General features: G+C 42.4%; 1 protein-coding gene across 1 annotated transcript; it reads right to left on the bottom strand.

The window, feature by feature from the left end:
• Window positions 1–998: 998 nt before the first annotated feature.
• Window positions 999–11,552, bottom strand: LOC117772823 (probable G-protein coupled receptor 149). Its single transcript, XM_034604331.1, has 5 exons — window positions 10,469–11,552; window positions 8,857–9,037; window positions 8,205–8,707; window positions 2,143–2,286; window positions 999–2,011 (listed from the first exon to the last, which is right to left on the bottom strand). The coding sequence occupies exons 1-5, from the start codon at window positions 11,435–11,437 to the stop codon at window positions 1,499–1,501; spliced, it is 2,310 nt and encodes a 769-aa protein (XP_034460222.1). The 5' UTR covers window positions 11,438–11,552; the 3' UTR covers window positions 999–1,498.
• Window positions 11,553–22,815: the final 11,263 nt, after the last annotated feature.

The following is a 22,815-nucleotide window of genomic DNA, read 5'->3' as shown; positions in this document are numbered from 1 at the left end:
AGTGAAATGCATGGCAACCTTGTTGGAGGCAATTTTCCCGTATGAATCTTTAATGACCACATTCTTCAGGAGCATGTGACACATTGCCGCTGATGAAGTGGGCTCACAAGAGGACAATTTAAAAGGCTGCAGATGAAGTCCACAAAGTGCCGACGCTGTATTGAAGATCAAGCGAACAAACAGCTGATATATAAAAGACACCATCAAAAAAGAAACTAGAATACACATCTATTCTTAAATAAGTCTTTAATACCTACGTTACTGCTGATTGTACACACACATGTGCATTTAAATGTAGATATAAGTCATGATACCGATACTGTCAGTGAAAGAGAGTAAAGATTTGTATGCTTCTGTTTACCGGGATGCTCAAATTATTCCAGTCCTGAATTTAAAAACCGAGAGTGAGAGGCCTCTTTGGCTCACTGATTGGATGCGCAGTGAACTGAGCTGGCAGAGAGACGATTCCCCGCAAAGTGGTCTGGGGATGTACATTCATATGCTGCCTACTGTAGTAAAAATATGCACACTGTCACTCATGTAAATTGCACCGAATGTGCAGGAGGCAGAAAACAGCTCTGCATAAGTATCCCCTCAACCCCTTCTCCAATGATCACTTGTACTCTCCTCTAAAAGCTTGACTCCTCTCCTTTCCTTTTTCCTCTCCTCCTATTTCAGATTTTCAGCATGGATAGTGGTCTCTCGAATTTGATAGTGGCAACATTAATTGTGTTACACATGATGGACGTATAGGAGCTAGGGTGCAATTAAGTTAAACACGCAATAAGTTAAAGAAATACACAGAATTAACACATTCTTATAAGAGGAACCATGGAATACGTTTGGTGGTTGACATCACAAACCATTACTGTCATGAGGTAACCCTTATCCTTATGGGTAAGGCTACTTCCCACACACAAAATGCACAACAACACACACTGGGATGAGTCAGACTCATGGGTCAGGTGACCCTCCCCTCACAGCTGAGTCACCTTCAAATCAGACACGTGACCACACGTGACCACACTGTGTATTTCTTCTGTGCCCCTCCTCTTCCACGTCTAAGGGAGTTTCTCTGTTAATGTATCTGTTTTATGATGACAGGCGGCCACACGGTGAAGGTCTGGGCATGAATACAGATGTTCTGCTGGAAAACTGTTTCTCTCTCCTGTCCGCCGCTTCCTTTGGTTCTATCTCTTTCTCTCCCGCTCCCACCTACTCACTACTATCTGCTCTTTCACAAGCTAATCTATCTCTATGCACTCCACACACAGGTGATGCATGTGCTCTCATGCTGCTATCTCAAGAGGAAGTACAAGAGAAGACGATTACATCAGTGTTTATCTAAGTCTCTATTTTGGTCGTCTGTCAGTTTGGATCGAGTGATCAGAAGGAAGTAAACGTGGAATGATTAGGAAATTTGTCTCTGATCTTTGGTGGCAGTGTTTCTCTTTCAACCTCCTCCTGAGAGCCACCCTCTTGTTATCCCGATAGTGTGTCACTCGCCCTCCTCCCCAGATTGCTTTCTGTAGCCCTCGTTGAGCAGCTGAATCTCCTCTTGATACCCAGAGTTCTCCTGCGTCTGTCGCCGACTGTTCTGCCGGTGCGCCTCTACAGTGTCAGGTATAGAGATGTTGATGGTCTCTGTCTCGGGGTTGCCGCTGTTGGGGATGAGCAGTGAGTAGGAAGCCGTCTCGCCCAGGTCGCAGGAGACGAAGCGGTTCTCCCGTCGCGAGTAGCGCAACGAGGGCGAGCGAGCGTGCGTGGAGGACTGGCTGATGTTGGAGATGATGGAGACGCTGTCCATGGCCTCCTCGTTGTCACAGATCTCCAGGACCTCGAGGTGGATCTTGACATTTGTGTCCCCCACCATTGCCCCGATCCCCATCCCCATTCCTATCTCCATGCCCATCTCCACGTTGCTGACATTCACGTCCCTGGTCTGGCTTCCTGCGGCTGGGTCATCTGCACTGGGCTCGTGGCCAACTGATTTGGAGCGATACACCTCCACCTTTAAGGCAGAAGGATTTACAGTACAAGTTATACACAAACAGTATGGAGCACAATGTAATTCAACAATCAAAAGATATCTATATATTTTTTAGTGATATTACAAGACTAATCAAGACTTGAACCTTTTACCTTCTTGGCGTTGTGTGGGGATATTCTGAGTCCATCACTGCTGACCTCATAGGTGGAGAGAGAGAGGGTCTTTCCCGTGGGTGCTTGCAGAGAGACGGTGCCCTGGAAGGCGCACAAGGGGACTGACAGACCACCCGATGACCGCTGCATAGAAAAACCAAAGAAAAGGGCAGAAGATGTTGAGTTAACATCGACCAAAATACATTTATTCACTGTGTATTTTCTTCTAATGTTTTTTTTTAAGATGCCAACCACTTGCCTAGGACTGCGGATGGAAACTTGATTGTATGGCTTAATTTGGCATGATGGACTCATCCATCCATCCACAAGTGCTCATGTCAAGGTCTTAATACTTTCCAATACCATTCAATTCCATCTTGGCTACTCACCATGCTATTGACAAGAAGTACAAAGTGTCTGACGCCAAACATCACCTACAAGGTCTCGGTGCGTCTCATTCACTTTGTTCAGACTAAGCGAGCACAGATTGCGTCCATGTCAATAGCAGGGAGATGAATGACTGACCACTTCTATCCCAAGAGTTACTGAGGCTTATATGTACTGAGTCCTGTCAACAGCAGCTAAAGTGAGATGTCTGGTCTCTGTGCATATAAAGGCAACCAGAGGCTTTGTATAATGCAACTAATTTCCTCTGGGTTTCAGCTTGCCATATTTTTTTCAATTACATGGCTCATTTATTATCACTGGCATTATCAAATTTCATGTTTTGTCATGTTTTTGTATTGCTTTCATGGAGATCACTTCACCACACTGTGCATTAAAGTGAGCCTCAGTCAGCGTGATGTGTTTGAGAAAATGCATATTGACGGCAGGGGAAAGGAGAAGAGCCTTGTGGTGCGACAGCAGGGAGACTGGGGAGGGTCTCATTAAGTTTGATGTAATGATTAGATTGTGGCTATGACGCACAGCAGAAACAAAGAGAATGTCATTATCTTGTTCTCTATGACTATCTGTTTTCCTGTCATTGTCTTTGCATCATTGTGAAATGAGCGAGAGACGAGCGGGGGAGAGAGAGACAGAGTCCGCGATGTTGAGCTGAAAACACGTTGTCAAATTTACTACCCAGCACATTTGGCAGTTAGAAAGGTTTCCACTTATTTAGCCAAATACCTCAACTTCTATGAGATGAGTTTACATTTTAAGTTAACTCTGAAATGTCTAAACAACTTTGAAAAGCACTGACATTGAATTTGGTTCAAGCGTTCATTCTATCAGCAACGCTAATGACATTCACATCACCCTCACCTGCACTTTCTGAGATGCCCATTACCTCTGCCATGTTTTCTACTCCCCGTCTGTCTGTCTGTTGGTTGGTTCATTTTTTTGTCAGCAGGAATATGTAAAAATTTGGAAACTGGGCGAAGAAAGAACCTATTACAAATTGGTGTGGATCCAGGAAAAAGAGCAAAAATCTACCAGTGTGGGCAATTTGGTGTGGCTTGATTTAATTTGAGGGGACTGTTGGGACTAGTTGAGGTATGTGCTGTACTCGGTGCCATTCTTGTTGTTTAATGATGAAAACTAGAGTGACACTCAGTAGAGTGCATACCTCCGCCAAGGTCCAACAGTCCCCTCATGAAACCACATTTAATTCCACTCGATAAGATTTTTATTTGGATCTACACAACGTTGTACACATTCATAAAATGAAAATAAAAACCTGCTTGATTAAAATCTTTCTGAGAAACCAACAAATCCTAAACCTAATCTGGATCCACACTGAAATTGAATGGGTTTTTCCTTGATTCACACCAAATCCTTCCACCAAAGATTTATGGTAATCCTTCTTTTAGAATTTTGCCTACAAACCAGCAAACCACCAAAAAACGAACAGGGGTGAAAACATAACCTCCAACTACAAAACATCAGCATATTAAAATTGTTGTCATAACCTTACTAGCATGCTAAATTTAGCGTTAAGCTCAAAGTACTGCTGTGGATAAGAAGATTCTCACAGAGCTGCTGTGACTGTCGACTCTATGTGTTCCTATTTTTATCAGATGAATTCAAGCGACTAAATAAGCAACAATACTGTAAAATATCTGATATTGACGTTTGCTGTATATTGATTGTGGTTGTGTTATTTCTCTGTCTGACGATCAATACTTCCTCTCATTTCCACCTTAGAGCCTGGTTGGTGAGAACAACATTCATTTACAGTTTCTGATGTGTTCTCAGAAGGGTAAACAGGTTCCAGTTCCCCGCATCTGAATGCACATCATTTACCCCTGAGGGAGACGACTTGTGAATGCGCCCCCAGCTCTGTTCTTGCTAACAGAGAGTATAAAGTCACAGGGAGGGTAAAGATGTCTTTAAGCTCTAATTCCACCTCTCCCTGTGGATGCTGAAGGCCAGGAGGGCTGGTAGTAAGGAGGGGAGAAGCTGGGTAATGACATCTCGCCTGCTAACGAGGAACAAAACACAGCCAGGAACCACCATAGATCACAGAGTATTTAGGCCTGATGTTCATCGTTTGTTTGCCTCTGTGTGTATACACAGTAAAATAATACCGCTGTGTGTGTGTGTGAGCTAATTTTGATCTTTATGTCGTTTGTGACTGTAAACAGTGGGTTGCTGGATATGTGCAGCTTCATTCTGTCTTTTGTCTTTGGTGTTTGGCTGTGCATGCACACACACACACACCCTGCATGTACTTCTATCCTAGTGAGGTCACTCTTTGGCATAATGCATTCCCTAAATGCCCGTATACTTCCCCTAACCGTAAAACCAAGTCTCAACCCTCACACAGCCCTTTGAAACTGGGTCAGGATCCGAGAACTGGGCAAAAAAATCCTCACTTTCCCAAAATGTCTTTACCCTGTGATGTCTAGGCTCAAAATGGTACACACACACACACACACACACACACACACACACACACACACACACACACACACACACACACACACACACACACACACACACACACACACACACACACACACACACACACACACACACACACACACACACACACACACACACACACACACGGCAGCAGTCACAGACTTATACATGATGCAAAGTGAGTGGCAAAGCCGGGCAGTAGATGCATGCTCCATGGATTTTCATCCTCTGGTGATTTCCAAACCGAAACGTTTCAGACTTATAAGTAGAGCAGATACAGTGTGGGAGAGAGCCAGAGATAGAGTGTGTGTGTGTGTGTGTGTGTGTGTGTGTGTGTGTGTGTGTGTGTGTGTGTGTGTGTGTGGGCCCATGTACACGTCCATGTTTGCACATCTGTTCATGTCCTCGTTAGTTTTATGACTTTGATCAGCTTGTTGGTGTTTATGAATTAAGCTACAAACCCATTTTGTTAAAGCTCACGATTCACTGCTGCTCTGCTGTAAATCGGTGAAATGTGTGGCAGAACACATAAAGCAAAAACATAGTCGATGAAATTGAAGATAATTGATGCCATAGAAGATACATTAGTGAAAAGACAATAACATAAAGCAGTTATGTACGAGGTGATATGATGGGAGCCATGCAATAGAGATTAGGTTAGATGAAATACGGGTTATGTGGATAATAGATGTGTTTGTATCTGAGGTAGTGATTTAGTGAACCTAGACACGTGGTGTGTGTAGTAAGTAATACAGCATATGAGGGGGAGCAATGGAAAAATACATAGTGACAGACAGTGTTTTCCAGCAGCCTGTCAGAGGTGAGAAAATGAATGCACTTGTGCAATTATGAGGTTTCATCCAGCGAAGGGTAAACCATTGATTTTTCTGTCAATCCACTCTGCTTGTTATAATTTACTTTAACATATATGAACCAGAGTAGAGTGGCGCTTTTAATAGAGATATCCATATGGATTTGCCAGATAGTAATCATGAAAATTGGGGGTAGGCCACCTCTAAATTATTTTTTCTGCAAATTAGAGACATTGATTTTGGGTCTTTCATTTTTTACAGCAGAAGTGTGTCATCACAGAATTCAATGATTGGAACCATTTGGCTGGAGCTGAATTTAAAACTAGATGGTTGCTAATTGTCAGGTTAAATAGAGGGGAAGGTTAGACCATCACTTTAGATTATTGTCAGATATTTTGAATAGTGGCCGGATATTAGGTTATTAGATATTTGATAGATATTAGATATTAGAGCTCTGACAGCTAGGAGGTGAGGTACCAGGGTATCTAATGTTACCAAAGGTGAATCAATAAGAGGACTTCACAGAGATAGGAAGAATATTTGATGTAGACTAGTATAGGGTATAGTTTGAAGTTTTTGAGACATACTTCCTGCAGCGAGTTTTGTGAATCCTGAAGATAGAGTAAGATATCGTCGGCATATGAATACATTTTTCTTGATTACTTTCGGTGTGACTTACTTTTATTTGTCGGATGGCAAATGAAGGGGTTCAATGAAAATGGGAAAGCATAATAGAGAGCTTTGTTTTCATTTTGGCCAGTGTCCATTGTAGAGCTATTGTGTAATTCAGAGTCTGCTTGATCTTGGTCAGATCAGTAAAAAGCTGTTAGGTTGGGTTTATTTTTCAGTGGAATATCGATGGCTATAAAACATTTGTGCAAGTGAGTTTCATTTTATGATTTCAGGTGCCTGTGTATAATTCCCTGCAGAATTTCTTGTTGTTGTTATGATTATTTGTCTTTGATGCATTGAAGTTGATTTGTAGAAATGTGCTTGATTTATTATTTTGTTCACAGTTTTTATATCTCTGCTGTCAGAGGAAAAAATTCATTTATTTTTGTCAGTATATTTAGTTGAAATTTGACAGTTTGTATTTTTTTCTGAGGTGTTGTAAACAACAAACAGCTTTTTATTCCATTTTCCATTGTCAAAGCTACTTTCACTGTTGGTACTAATCACTGTAGGTCTTTCATATGAGGGCAGAATGAAGTGATGGAATATGAGGCCGTTCTCTCATCAGTGGCTGGCATCTCGACTGTCAGGACACATTAATCATCAAGCCTTTACTGTTATGTCCTTGTTTAACTATCAGTTAAAGGCCAACAAAACACAGAGAGAATGAAGCTTCTGGTTTTACGAGAGCTCATGATGTCAACAACAAACAAAGAATGTTGCATGTTCCTGTTGCAAACTGTCGTGAGCTTCATTGCTTATTTAGTGTGTTTAGTCTCTGACTTTGCATCTACTGGATGCAGCAACTAGTGAGTGACTGAGCAAATAATTACTTCATGAGCTTAACAGACTAAACTGTGCTACATTCCTCATTCATGGAGTCCATTCATTCCATGTGTATACCAAACTGCAGGAATGCTTTCACAAGCCTCAAAAGGGAGCTAACCTTCAGTGGATAAATCTCATTGATCTTGAACCTGTAAGAAAGAATCAACAAATAGAGCCGAGCCTTGAGAGCGCGTCTGATTTTATCTGTGGAGCAGTAATGAATGAATATTTGGTTTTGAAAGACAGCCTGGTAGTTGATACTAAAATGGTACATTGCTGATAGTATCTTGATCAATTGCTCTATTAGTCAGAATCAATTAAGGCTTGGCACAGACAACGATACCCAGAGAGGAGATTTTAACCATTTTATCTAAATCACATGCTCGGCTCCCAGTCTGTCAGCTTGACGATAAAGAAGAATATTCACAAATGTGTAAAAAAACAACAACCAACAGAGACAAAGATCATAAAAGCAGAGAGCCAGACAGGGATTCAGACAGACAAAACAGCACAAATACACACACACACATCTTTAAAGCCTGGGTATAAAGAGACTGCATCTGAGTCCACCAGGTGTGTGTCTCTGTATCTCTGTGCAGATGCACTGCAGTGGGAAAACATGCACTTTCCTTTTGAGCTGAATGGAAACACAAAAATGGCGACTGACAATCCAACTATTTAATGCTCCCACGATACTAATCACTAACAGATCACCTCGAAAGTAAATCACCATAACGCAGCAGTTGTTCTACCGAGAAAGTAATAGACTGGGTAGAAAATCCATTAATTCCAGCCATAAATACCACAATGACAAGTATAAACTACACAATGTAATGGTTCAACATGAGACTAATAAACCGACTCCTCTGGTAAGTGGTCTACCTGTCTGGGCGTTCTCTCTGATTTACTCCTGCACCACTCCCAGTCTGTCAGCTCGATTTTGCGACAGTCCTCGTGCGACAGCCTCCTCTCCGTCCCCTCGAACACGGACGACGTGTCAGGGAGATTGCGCTCCTGCTCCCGGTGATGAGAGGGCACCAGAGGGACGCAGCAGAAGTCCTCGTCATCCCCGTGGCTCTGGTAGGGAAGTGGAGGACAATCAGCCAGCGCCTCCCCTCCTCCAGCTACCGCCTCCAACAGAAGGTCTGTGTTGGAGGAGCTGTCCACCGGGCATGTGGTGCTGAAATCAAAGTCAGGCGCCAGGCTGGAGAGCCCGCCACATTCGAGTGCATCGAGGCGGGTACTGGGAAAGTCACAGTTGAAGAGGCTGTGATAGGCAGGCGTCTCAATGGGAAGACTGTTAGGAGACATGGTGGCATGGGACAACTTGTACACGCCGTAGCCTTGCTGTAGGGAAAGATTGAACTCAAATCTTCTTTTCATCACTAAAACAAAAGAAACAGAGGACACATTCATTGCAACCTGACGCCACGAAAAGAGCCTTTGCTCTTTATATCGTAGTATAAAACTTTTTTATTATGTAGAGACACACTTCATGGCGCAATGCTGATGAATTTGTTACATCATGGTCTACCTGAGGCCTCCTGTGTTGGATCTCGCTGGCAGTTAATGAAGCAACCGCATGGCATGTGGATCCAGCGCTCAGACAGCATGAATAACGGAGTGACCGCAGGGGCGAGCAGAGTGAGAAAGAAGCTCAGAGTCTCCAGGGACGAGTTGTGTGCATTCAGCGCGTGGCGCACCAGGACCAAGGTCTGTGAATGAAAGGGAATGGGGACATTAATTCACCTGGGAGTCCGTGGTTCAATATGCATTAGGAAACTGGGGGAAGGGAGGCACGTGAATGAAAATGAAATCACACTGATTCTTTTTTGCTTTTCGTTTTCTTTTGTTTCGTATTCAAATATGCCGATGTCATTTGGGTGGATATGCAACACGACGAGACTGTTGGACTGTTGTGCTGTGTATAGCTTTACTAAATAGAAAATTAATGAATGCATAAATAGTTTTTCTTAGTAGAAAATAAATGGGCTCCTTTATGAATATCACTTTGAGGCCCAGCAACAGGTGCAGCATATACAGTGTGGACATTAACCTCTACAGCTTTCTAGGAAATACTTGTCATTGCATAGACAGATACGAAGATCTAAAAATGTTTTTCTCTCAAGACATAATTGTTTAGTATGTTGCTTAAAAATATTCACATCCACAGAAAGAAAACTCATTGTGAGCTCATTGAATTTCTGATCAGTAACAGTGTGACATTTTCCTGCATTAATCATCTCCAGTGGTTTTGCATATTCTCAGGGTCACAACATTGGAATGCCAGTTATGTTTGCCTGTGCTTGTCTGTCAATGATGAATTTCATCACCTCAGTTCCTTTTTTTTTTAGCTTTTGTTTTTCACTGTGTAGCAATCTTGCAAAGTACTTCACAAGGCAACATAATGAAAGCTTTCCTTTAGGTGTTGACTAAAACCTGCCAACTACTGCTGCCAGCTACAAGGAATGTGAATTTAATGGGACAGTGGCAAGGCTGAAAACAAATATTGTTTTCATTTTAAATCAGTGTTTCACAAATCATGTGATGTTAAATGGTTTCCAAAATGGGTCTTGTTTCCCACTGTGGACTCAAGGGACAGTCAGGGTTTTGTTGATCTCCAAAAGTTGAAAATTATTTAATATTGTTTTTTTAATCACAGGAAAAGATTTTTATTCTGACTTTAAATCCCACCTAATGTCACATTTGTCTACATTATTACCTCTGACAGCTCACAACAAAAATGGTCTTTTGATTTGGGGTTATATGATATTAAAATGTCTTGTAATCTTGTGCTGTATAAGGGCCCATATGTCTGACCTATATGACTCATTGGGTTTGAATAGAGGCCTATACAGTAAGCTGACGTATAGCAGTTACATTTCAAATAACAGAAACACTATGAGTTTGACAGGAGGAAACAGGTGGTTCATTTTCAGGTTATTTCTACTGAAGAATCTTAGTGCAAAAAGGGACATTCAATTGTTACTGAATTCAATTGTTAATTACACCAGATGCTTTGTCTGGCAAATAAGTGCAAACATTAGATGTCAAGTGTTTCCAGATACACATTAAACCCTCTGGATACAGTAAACTGTTTGTAATGGCTAAACGTTAACATATGCCCACTGTTGCTTTTGGCTTACCATCATTGGCATCCACAAAACAACTCGGACCACCGCCAGGATCATGGAGAAGCGCTTTTGCGCGAACACCACCGGTGTGTCCCCGACAGCTGGTGTCCTCTGTCCGTTTTGGGACACCGGGGACATGAGGCTGTCCTCCCTCTCCCTGAGTTCTGTTACGCACGAACTGGGGCTCAGCTCGTTGTAGGCACCGAAACTTTTGTCCAGGCTTTCCCGGGAAAAAGACTGGAGGTCACAGAGGGGAACAGAACCACTCAGTCCCCTCGACATCTCCAAATAGCTCGGGTACAGCAAAGTCCTCTGGGGCTCTCTGGAGCACAGCAGCTGGTAGGTGAGGGGGGTGAAGAAGAACAACAAGCCGCAGAAACACAGGGAATATAAAGAGAACAGGAGCAGGATGTAAAAACTGTCGCTCTCAGGGAAGCAACCAAGAGAAGCTGGAGTAAAGCTGCCCCATCCGCACAGAGGCAACACACTGACGGCCAGGCTGACAGCCCAGACGCCGGCGATAGCCCACATCACTCTCACGGGCCGGCGCACAGACTGGAGCACCCCGAACCTCTTGGTGACATAAAAAGTGTAGGCTGCTATCAGGCAAGCCTTCATATTGCTAGAAACACCCTGGAACACGTACAGAAGTCCGGACAAAGTGCACAGGCTGCTCGACCCTCTACTTCCATCCGTCTCCCACTGGAGGAGGATGAACAGGGAGAGGGGGACCACGCTGAGCAGGTCGTCCACAGACATGGAAGCCACGATGAGACACAGGGACGTTTTCCTCCGCATCCGCAGGAGCGACAGCAGCGAGTACGCGCCTCCGGTGAAGGTGGCGGCGGCGATGGTTACGCACAAGCCGAAAAGCAGCAGGCGGATTTGCCTGTCCCCCTCCGAGGCGTCAGTCCTCTCGTAGCCGGCGGTGGAGGGGTTGCTCCGGTTGGGCGCCGGGGAGCTCAGGTGCGTCGTGGACATTTTTTTCAGAGGATGAACTTCTCCGTCTCTTTTGGCACTTTTTTTAATTGGCTAAATCTGCCTCAGTAGCTCGTAAAGTTGAGATGCGCGTAGGATGGCACAACACGCGCCACGCTCCTTACGAAAACCAGATAGAGGGAGATGATCAGACAACATTCCTCTTCCATCCAAATGACAACTCACGCGTAATGGAGGCGTCCCACGGTCCCTTGGATGTGGAGCCTCGGGGTGCGGGGCCAGGAAGACTCACCGTTCAAAGCGCGCAACTCTGGAGCACCTCTCGTCTCCAGCTGCAGATTTACGCGCTGTCGTCATCCCCGCTCCCCCTCACGCATGTTATCTGGGGTTGGGCCAAACGCAGCGTACTACTACTATGGGTGTCCGTGTGCAACTGGTCCGATACACCAGGCTGCCTTTTCATTTGTGGCTTGGCAAAAATCCCTTACTGTTTCTCCCACTTTCCTTCCCCGCCATTTAAATACTGATTTAAAAACATAAGCTCACGTGTTTTCACTGCCAATGCAGATTTGTGTTTGTGTGCAAGGGCCCCATCATCGTGTGCTTAATTCCATTTAAGAAGAACGCCCATCTACATAGACAGCCTGTGTCCCTGGAAGCCAGTTTCAACAGATTACCTTTTATCCTTTTGAATTTCAAAACCTTCCTTAATGGAATCAGGACAGGGGTTAAAATAACGGGGGGGGGGGGGGGGACCTAAATTAGATAAGATTTTAGTGGTATCTTGTGACCACGTGTGGGCCTCATGTTCTCTGAGCCATGACTGAGAACAGTGTAAGTTTAAACACATGTGTTATTTATTCCAGTCTGGAGCAGTTCTCATGAGATAAGAGGGCAGAGGATTCATTCGTGGGATTTGAATCCTTGGTTGACTCATTTAAATGTCGGAAAACATGTTCATCTGCTTTGTCACCAGAGACGTGTTTCAAATGACGACTCAAGGAATGAATAGATTGTAATTAAAATAGTTTCATTACATGTATGTTGGCGATGGGAGTGTGTGCGACCAGCTTGTGTGAAAGCTTGGCCTCTGTGTGTGTGTGTTTGTTCATGGGTGTTGATGGATCCCAGTGGTTTGCTGTAGATAGAAATAATACTCCTTGTGTGGAGCTAGGTTTATCACTGCTGATAGATTTTTGGACCCAAGCCAGTTTTGCAAATGCACACAGGGATCTAAACGATGACAGCCCATGCTTGTTTATGTATTTACACTCCTTCATCATGATACCACCATTACGACTCTATGGATGCTGAGTTCTTTTCGCCCTGTGCAGCACGGATATCGACGTGAACGCAAACATGACTCTAAGTGCATTTAACTCCAGGTCGTGTAATTGAATTGAGGTTTGGGCTAAGTGACTCACAGCCCAGTCCTATGACCAGACTCTCTCTGGGGACATGAGGACACAGAGAGGAACATGAGAGGACAAAACCCAATCCACCAGGGAGCATAAACACAAACACACACACACACACACACACATACAGATACACCAGCTGAGCTCAGCATCACACATCAAGGTGACCTACTTTGTGTGTGCGTGTGTGTGTGTGTGTGTGTGTGTGTGTGTGTGTGTGTGTGTGTGTGTGTGTGTGTGTGTGTGTGTGTGTGTGTGTGTGTGTGTGTGTGTGTGTGTTGCTGCGTGGTGCATGCAATAGTTTGTTCATGTGAAAAAGCACAAGGTGAAAGTGCAGCGAGACAAATGCACCGGCGAGGAACAGAGCAAGTGTAATGAAACGGGATCCGTTCGAAAATATGAAACGCTAACATTCTGTCAAAACACATCTCGTCATCCTGTCACAGAGGGACGACTGAAACTAAATATCACGTCATGGTTGTTAGAGATGGAGAAGAAGAAGAGACATATATTAACTGAGGATATTCCCCATACGAGAATATGGGAAATGAGGCATGTGTTGTTGTAAATAAGTGATTAAAATGATGCTGCATCCTGCAGTGTCAGTTTAGATGTAAACTGTCAAATCCAAACATTTCATCTATTAAACATTACAAAATAAAGCCCATACAGATACGCACATACGTAGATTAGGAATGCATAAGGAGCTCCTGTAACTCTAAATACAATGCAAGAATATCTCCATATATACATTTATATAGCATGATTCTAGTCTTGGTGACCAGTCAGAATGGTTTACTGGACATTTTTGCCTTCCACCCATTCACATGGTGCATCTAAGTCCAGTACTTCCTCTAATACACATCACTCACATATTGCTGGCTCATGCATCAGGGCCAGTATCTTCCCCAAGGACAGTTTGTCACATGGAATGGAGGAGCCATGCAGGGATCGATCCACCGACCCTCTTGTTCGTGGACGACCCGCTCCAGCTCCTGTGCCACGGCCACTGAATAATATGCAGTATCTGCTACAGTATAAACACAAAGCATATTCTGAACCTATTATGAATGATTAAACTGTGAATTTTGTTTTGTTCTATTCGTTTTCTCTCCTCAGTTACATGCTTATTTAAAAACCAGCCGAATCACAAGCTGAAATACTGCAGCACCTTATTTCCCGGCTGTAATATCCCTGTTTTACTGAATAACATTCGATCAAAGAAACCTTTCCATCTGCAGGCTGATTATACAGCTGGATCTTCCTGCCTGAATAGAGTTTACCCTGTGCAAACAGAAATTATCTGTCTTTTTGCACCGCTGCCTCCTGTTTGTCGAGAGTTTTGATAGCAAATCTGTGAAATGAGGCTTATTACGTCTGATACTGTTCTTGTGTTAACACCTAAAAAAGAAAGGTGTTTGCTAAACCCTGACATTTTCATTACACTTCCATCACTGTGTCTGCCTCAATAAACGTTTAATGGACTCTCATGAAGTCAAATGAAATTACATTTAAACTAATGAAGCGACGGTTTGATTTGGGAATTACACCCATCTTACAACGTCTAATAAATCATTCATCCACAATATCGGCTTGGAAATGAGAATAAAACCATGTGAACGCTGAGGAGTGAAACCTCATTGTGTCTCTGTTGAGATTCATCTGGACCATGAAATGAAAGCAGCTAATCAATGATGGATGTTCTCTAACATGTTGTGTATATACCCTTCACGTTCATTAATAATGCACTGTGTTGCATACAGGCTCATATACATGATTCATGTTCGCACAAATCACACAGCTCACATTATATTATCATAATGATGATAATAACTTTATCTGTACGGCACTTTTCAACACAAGTAACAAAGTGCTTTACAACAAACGATGTGAAATTCACAGAGTAAAACAAGTAAATAATAAAGATACAGATCATAAAAGTCATAGATATCAAGCAATAAAGGCTTTTTTTAAAAGATATAGAGAGAAAAAAACGCAGATAGTTCCAAAGCAACCAGAAAGCAACATTACTCACTGTAACGTTGCTCACTGGCCTCTGGTGGTGCGTCCTTAATTCAGCACAGCAACGTTTGTAACTACAAATTGTCAAAACTGCTGGTGTCTCCCATCAAACACAAATCCTGCTGCACACAAACACACAGCACGCACACACACACACACACACACACACACACACACACACACACACACACACACACACACACAGCCCTAAGTGCGTGATTATGCTATGTCAATAAAATATTAATGAAGCAGCACTTGACACAGAGATACAGAGACGGAAACAGAATGGAAGATTATGTTTGCATAAAAGCGAGCAGTGAAATTGAATGAGGAGAGGAGGATGAATAGACCGTGTCATGAATCCATAATGACTCCATCTTTAAAGCTGTGCTGAGCCGCTCTGCGGGGTCCAGCGTTTAAAATAAAGACATGTTAGGGTTGTTTAACTGCTGATGTTAACAGTTTGATTTACTTTGAGGGCCGAAATGCACTTGATGTGCGAGCAGACACAAAGAGCAAGTTAGTTCCTGGAGATACAAGTCAACACACATGTATTCCAGCACATACAACAGATATATGAAGCCTGCGTGAATCTATTATTTCTACTCTAATTACTACTATTGTTGAGTCTCATCACTCCTCCTCATAATAAACACAAATAAATCCATTGAGTAACAGCTCAACACCAGAGTGTTGTGGGGACTAAAACAGATCAAAAACCATGTAAATATATTCTATTTAAAATCAATTAAGTAAATATTTAGTCTTTAAACCACATATATGGTGTCTACCAGCTTGTTTTGTTGTTTCCTGCCCCCTAGTGGCCAAACATTGATTCCATGCATTATCAAGCTGCTACCATGTGTGTCTGTCTTGTCAATGTTGGGCTTTCCAGCATATTGTGTTTTACTCTGGGAAATATAATAATTAATAAATAGATCGAGTTCATTATTTTATCATTCCTTGAAAAAATCAGGGTATGAACTGTTGACGTTTTTCTCAGTGTGTCAGAAACTTTTTCTCTTATAGATATTTAAGTAAATGATGAATAAAAAGTTATTTCATCAAACTGGCAGCTCAAGATTGAAATGTCAATGAAAAATTAATTGTATATTTGGATGTCGACCTTGATGCTTAGAACAAGTCTAAATTATTTGTAGTTAAATTGAAACGTCTTTTTTAAAGATTATTACTTAGTATTTTAGAGTACTTTATTTGGGAGAGGCAGAAGAGATAAAGGCAGGAAAGGCAGGGGGAGGGAAAGACTGTCGACGTGCATCAAATAAAATCCATGATAAAATTCATACAAAAGAAAAATATCAAAACATTCAATTTTGCAAAGGAATACAAATATTCATAAAGCATCATTCAAATTCAGAGCATGAACTAGATTTGTTTGGGAACTCTTTCACTGCACATTTGAATTTGGGTGTGTGTGCACCTGTAGGCTCAGTAACTGATGATGTTTGTGAAAGTGTGCGTGTGAATGTGTGAAGGGCAGTCGTCCATAACACATGAGGCGTATTTCCATCTCTTATTGATGATGAAAGTGCAGAGTGAGAGAATTAGTTTCTTTTTGTTTGCTTGCGTGTGTGCGCCATTTCAAGTCCGCCCGAGTTGATGGTCAGAAAGTCCTGACAGAACACATTTAATTCACAGCCCCTGTTTCCATGGCAACACTGACAGGAGTGTATGGTCATACACAAACACCTTTTTGCCTTCCGCTGTCTCTTCTCTCTCTCTCTCTCTCTCTCTCTCTCTCTCTCTCTCTCTCTCTCTCTCTTCACAATTCGTGAACAAATGATTGCATCTCAAAAATATGGAAAAATAAACATGGGAGCAATACATTTTTTTTTTTGCGTTTGAAGAAACAAAATAATGGACTTACATGTTCTCCAGGATGGTCACGAGTGTCAGTAAGGCTGTCAGGTCACGGTCAGGGTAAAGAAAACACACGTAGCTGTCATCACTGACAAGCATGATGGCAGTGGTTAATGTCAATTTGGTGTAGTGTGGAGAAATGGACACTTTAAAGGGTTGGTTCACCGGAAAATGGAAATTCACTCATTATCTGCTCACCACTATGCCGATGGAGTGAAGTGTTTGAGTCCACAGAACACTTTTTGAATTTCGGGGGTAAACAGCGTTGCAGCCAAGTCCAATACAATTGAAGTAAATGGAACCACTTCTTGAAACATAAAATGCCTCCTTACTGCTCCTGTGGTGTCTTCAAAGTGTCCTAAATGTCCTCTGATATTCTCCTCTGGAGCCACGTTCACGCATGGATTACAGCGAACATGGTGACTAAAAACATGGCGTAAACTCCAAAGGTGCTTTTTGGACAAGTGATGAGAAGATAAAGATCTTTATTTTCCCTTTAAGCCATAAATGGACTGCTAGAGATAAGGATTTGTTTTGGAAAGTAGTTTTGCCCAAAACAAGCTGTGAGTATTACATCATCATCATCATCATCATCATCATCATCATCATCATCATCATCATCATCAGTTCCTGTTCCGGGAGAAGTGAGCTTGATATATGTGTTGAATAATGTAAAAGACCTGAAAAAGAAACTGAAATAGCCCCTCCTTAGAGACACGATTAAGATCTTTCTTTTTCTAACAATTCTATTCTGGGCAAACATGTTCTTTTTTCAGAGGGATTTCGATTGTATCATTGTGTTGTTTTATATATTTTTAATGTGTTTTGTGTGTTTGTATAAAGGCTCATCTAGGAACAGGCAGTGCACACTAATAGGCTGTAAATGCTATTGTATGTTGCACTGGTCCATGCTGAATTCTTATAGCCCTATACAAATGTACTTTAAATAAATAAATTATTGGTATATTTAACATATACAATAATATATATACATATTAATAAAATATGATTTAGGATATGCATCATATGTTAGCTAGGAGCTAATGGCTGTTAGATAAAAATGCACATGACATGGTGCATATCACTGTGAAAATGTGTGGAATATGATCACTTTTTTGGAATAACGTTCGTTGTCTTGTGTCATTATTAAACTAAAAGTACATTCCCAGTAAAACCATAGTATACTTGTAATGTAGGGTCACACCAGCAGAGGGGAACAAAAATGGTAAGGTCTCTTCGGCCTACAGCCAAATTAATAAAACAATATGACACAGAAATGTAAAATACAGACTGTAATGAGGATTTAATGGGGTTCATGAAGTTCACCTGATTTAAATGTATTGATTATTAAAGGACTATTTATTTTTGAAATGTGTTTCTTATTCCTAACTGGGAAACAACAGTTATTTCTCGTTATAGTCCTCTTGTGCGGACTTGCCTTGAAAAAATCCATCTCTATTTCAATTGTTCATGTTGGGGGAGAAATTCCACTAAAACATATTCATAAACTTTTTATTAGTTAATCTGATCAAATGGGTTGATAATTCTGTCTGTGTTTCCTCACTGGACTGCAATGCAGGGGAAATTCTATATATCATTAATTTTGTACTCTAAAGCCTCAGATTAACTCTAGATAGATTTTGGAACATATTTCTGCGCAGAATCAGGACTATGGAGTTTGTCTTTCTGACTTTACATGTGGAGGGAATCTCTTTGTGGATCACTAAGAGCAGTGTTTCTGATTTATCCACCAGATGGACCTATTGCACTGTGAAAAAGCAAACCTCTGTGTGCATCTGTGCATGAGTGAGTCTAACACAACCATTATTTGTCACTTAGGATGAAGCAGGTGTCCAAACATATTCCCTAAAGCCAGTTAGTAAAAATAACACAACCACAATTACACGGCAACATCTTTATCTAGTGCATTATGGTATATTATCCTGCAGGTTTGTAACCCATCTCATTATTAATCTGCAAGTCCTGACTGCAGAGGATCCCGTGTGTCTTCAGGTGGGTCACAGTTACAGTCCTGCAGGGACACAAATCATCCAGGCGTCTGACTGTGAAGAGATGTGACAAATTAGTTCTCTGTTTTTTTTTGTTCCCCCCCCACTTTCTTTCCCTCTGATCTCCAACCCTCCATCCCAACAGCCCGCTCCACACTAATCAGCATAATGAATTCCTGCAGCATGTCGGCTTTAATGGAATCAATTATTTGAAGAAGAAACAAAAGGTCAAGAAAACAACCAGCACATAGTAATTTAACTGGATGGTCACTGGGAAGAACATAAAGGGAAACCTATGTAAAGTGTCTGAGCGTTAATGCAGATAAAATAATGAGAATCCATCATTTTTCTTTTTCTTTATTATTAGAGTGAAAGACAGCATTACGTGACAGAGAGGAGAGGAGATGAAAGTGGAGCTTTATAAGTAAGTGATGTGACAAAGCCATCTGTTTTTACCTGAGTGTTTGTGTGTGTGTGTGTGTGTGTGTGTGTGTGTGTGTGTGTGTGTGTGTGTGTGTGTGTGTGTGTGTGTGTGTGTGTGTGTGTGTGTGTGAGTGTACATGTGTGTGTTGCCTCCCCGTCCCCAGCCCATGTGCATGATGTGTGTATATTTCTACATTAATGAGCAGACTAGAGATTTTCATTAAGGGCCCATTAGTACCTCTCTTTCCCTCCGGGCCCCATCTCACTGTTGCGCTCTCGTTCATTCCTCTGATGCAATAACCACAGAGAGGCAGGCAGAGCGGCAGCAGACATGGCTCACTGTCACGGGAATCCAGTAAACTGCACTGTACGGTACCTGGCACCATTCTTCAGAGTAAAACAGCTCTTTAGAACTGGACTGTCAACCGGGCTCTGGCAGAAAGGCAAAGCGACGAGGAGGCAAATTATGAAATTTAATTCGTATTAAATAAATGTGTTTGCATTAGGCTTTTTAAACAAGGAGCTAAATGAGTGAGTCAGCCCAACACAAACAGATCATGTGGGATTGAGCCTCTGGTAAGAAAGCTCCCCTTGATTGACAGCTGCGCACCAGCTCGCCTATCATCCACCCTGCCGCTGATAAGCCTGGCTGGGCAAACTTTTCAAATTCTCCCAGGCAAGCGTACTATCAAACTAGAGCGCTCTTCAAAACACTGCGGAAGCGCAGCAACTCCCCAGCAAGTCAACTGGCAGCCGATTTTTATCTGGGGAAGTGTGTTTTCAATCTCGCTCTTTCCAATCCAGCGCACATCTCAGAGACAGGGATGCTCCATTTGAAATTTTTGGCCGCATGGCGTGAAAGAAAAAAAGAAATCTGTCATTTGAACATCACTAAAAATAACAAGCGTGTTTCAGCACGGGGGGGGGGGGGGGGGGGGGGGGGTTATACAGCCAAATGTGGATGTCACTGTGCTGTCGCTGCAGAACATTAGAGGGCAGTGGCTTTACGGAAAGCAGCTTCCAGATGAGCCAGAGCCATTTGAAATACTTGGGAGAGGCAGACAGCAGTGGTTAGTATTAACAAGTCTCTCTCTGTAGCCTGCTGGGTGTTGCACCCTCACGCTGCGCTCACCATATTGCTGCATAATGTCCCCCCCCCCCCACACACACACACATCATCTGCTAACTCGCTGCAGAAACTTTGAGAAAGATGGAAAGTCGAGAAGGAAGGAATGGTCCTCTGGTGTGTCGAGGGTGAAAGAGCAAGAGGAGAGATGGACAGTTTGTCTGCTGACTGCTCAAAGTCGAGTAGAGTGAAACATTTCCTGTCAGAGAATTTAGGGCAGAGGGGAATGGGATGGGAGAGACGGGGGAGGAGGCGAGGAGTATAAATCCTAATTGAATTGCAGGAATGTCAGCTGTGGTTAACAGATCAACTCGGCGTGTTAGGACGTATATATCTGCTCCGAACAGTAAGATGTCTGTTTCGCAGAAAACCGAGCGCCACACAGAGGTGACCACATTCGCCAGGGCTGGGGATGTTTGTCACAAAGCACAGTTTAAACCACTGTCACACCACAGCTCCAACCCAAGGAATCCTGGTGGTTCACCGTGGACTGAGCTGAGCTGTTGTAGGAATCGGTCTAGACATGCCTGACATTTTGATCAACGGCTGCTTTCACTCAAATCCATCCTCAGAATCCGGATTAGGATGAATCCCACCGTTGCACCTGCATTGTTTTTCTGTCCACACTGTGCCGTGCCCAGATTCCTGCTGAAACATGCCGTGCGATGACAAGAATCTGTGTTGAAACCAGCGGTTGCTTCAACGCAGTGACGTTTTTTCAGTACTTTGAGATTACCGTAGTCGTCAGTGATACCAGGAAAGAGAATCGTTGTGCAACCCACCTATTCTGCTTTTGTGGCTGCAACGGGAAGTTGATGCATGTCAGTTTTACCCCTCCCATTTTCCTTGCAATACAAAAGTGACAAATAGGCATCTTACAGGAAAAACATATTTATCAGTTTAGACAGCTTCACTGAATTGTAAAGACACTGGTGGGAATTCATAATTAATACAGTCAGGATATAAGACTGGAATGAAAACACTTTCTATTAAAGCAACCTTTGTAAAGACTTTATAATTAGCAACTTATTAAATATTCATCAAACATTAACAGAAAATAAGACAAACTAATACAATATTACATTTTGGTTTTCCAAGTTGCTAATAATTAACTTTGGCTTGTGTTCCCCCCCTGTTCTGCTTGGTAAGAGCAGTATTATCAATGTTGGGGATAATAAACAAAGTTTTTAATTCATGACGTTCACTTCAGGTTCTCCGCAGCTTTTTTAAACTTACACTTTTTACCATTTGTTCTTAATTTAACTTATCTCTATACAAGATGAGTAAGTTACTTATTAGCCACCATTAAAAACCATTAGTTACAATGTAAAAACCCTTTAAAAATGGTGACTTATTAAAAGAGCTACAGCGACTTTAGTACATATCCTCGAGCAGTACTTTGCACAAACGAACTTGCTTTTGATTAAGTCAATGAAGACAGTAATTACACTTGATTATCTACTCGTCGATCCTCTAATGCTCGGGGTGAATTTTCACCCACACTGCGAGCAAAGTCACTCGAGCACATGGTCCAGTGTCCCTCTGTCAGGTCATTTGTGTACTAAGACAAATTGTACAGTTGTGGGACACAGTAAAGTAGTTTATCAGTCTCTGAGAGCCCGGCACTGAGGTGCCGCAGGGTAAAGGAACCGGCTCTGGAGAAGGCACGCTAAGTGGCCATGACAGATGAGCTCCATCTGCGGTAATTCTTCTGGGTCTCGCTCAGACCGATTCAGACACAAAGAGATCCAAATGCATTGAGGAAGACTCCAGCAAATGAGCATTGATTTGGAAAATAACTCATGTTTAGTTGATTAAAGTGTCCCGTGGGAAACAATTAAGAGAAAGAGAGTTATTTGGAAGGTTTCGCCACAAGTATGACAGGGTTAGTTTCGGGACCAATTACGCATAAATGCACTGGAGACGGGGGAAATCCTTCACAGCAGAGCAGTCAGCTCCCTGGTACAGTCTGAACCAGGACAAATGATCACACTAAGCCTGAGATCAAAGGTTTTGTAGCAGCATTCAACTTGACCCTCTCGACCTCCAGCTGTCAGCATGTGAGTCTGTGGAGGGACAAGGGTACGAGGGTAAGAATGTGTGTGCATGTCTGTGGAAGTGTGTGAGAGTGAGAGATGGAGTAAAATAAGTGCCCAGACTGATGTTGATGAAGCACCTGTCTGCTCAATATTATGCAATTACAGGGCAGAAGTATTTTAGGAGAGTAAACGTTGGACCTTCTGTCAAAGTTGTGTTAGAAAAGTAACAACTGCAGCAGTTTGAAAATATCAGCTCAGGTCTGACGAAACAGCGCCCCTAGTGGAGAATCTGCACCTTGTTTGTACAAGTCATGTCCAAAAGGTGTTTCTCATTTTACAAAGACCAAAACGTTTAGCCTCTACATGTACAGGTCATTTCTTTACATCCTTATCTTTACATTTAGTGTAGTTGGATAAGTTTTTGTTTCCACTACTGGAAAAAGTGCTAGTGAAGCAGGTTGGATCCATGTTGGGCCTCACGGATCGAGACGTACGCTTCTGT

This window comes from Hippoglossus hippoglossus, chromosome 13 (assembly GCF_009819705.1).
Source record: "Hippoglossus hippoglossus isolate fHipHip1 chromosome 13, fHipHip1.pri, whole genome shotgun sequence".
In the NCBI taxonomy this organism is placed as follows: Eukaryota; Metazoa; Chordata; class Actinopteri; order Pleuronectiformes; family Pleuronectidae; genus Hippoglossus; species Hippoglossus hippoglossus.
Note: the sequence above shows the minus strand (reverse complement) of the source record. Positions and strands in the feature narration are given on the sequence as shown.

Excerpts from the sequence above, each read along its gene's own strand:
- LOC117772823 (XM_034604331.1), bottom strand. The coding sequence starts at position 11,437 with ATGTCCACGACGCACCTGAGCTCCCCGGCGCCCAACCGGAGCAACCCC. Across the intron at positions 2,287-8,204 it reads CAGAGAGAACGCCCAGACAG|CGGTCATCGGGTGGTCTGTC; the intron begins GTAGACCACTTA and ends TTTTCTATGCAG. Across the intron at positions 2,012-2,142 it reads CCCCACACAACGCCAAGAAG|GTGGAGGTGTATCGCTCCAA; the intron begins GTAAAAGGTTCA and ends TCTGCCTTAAAG.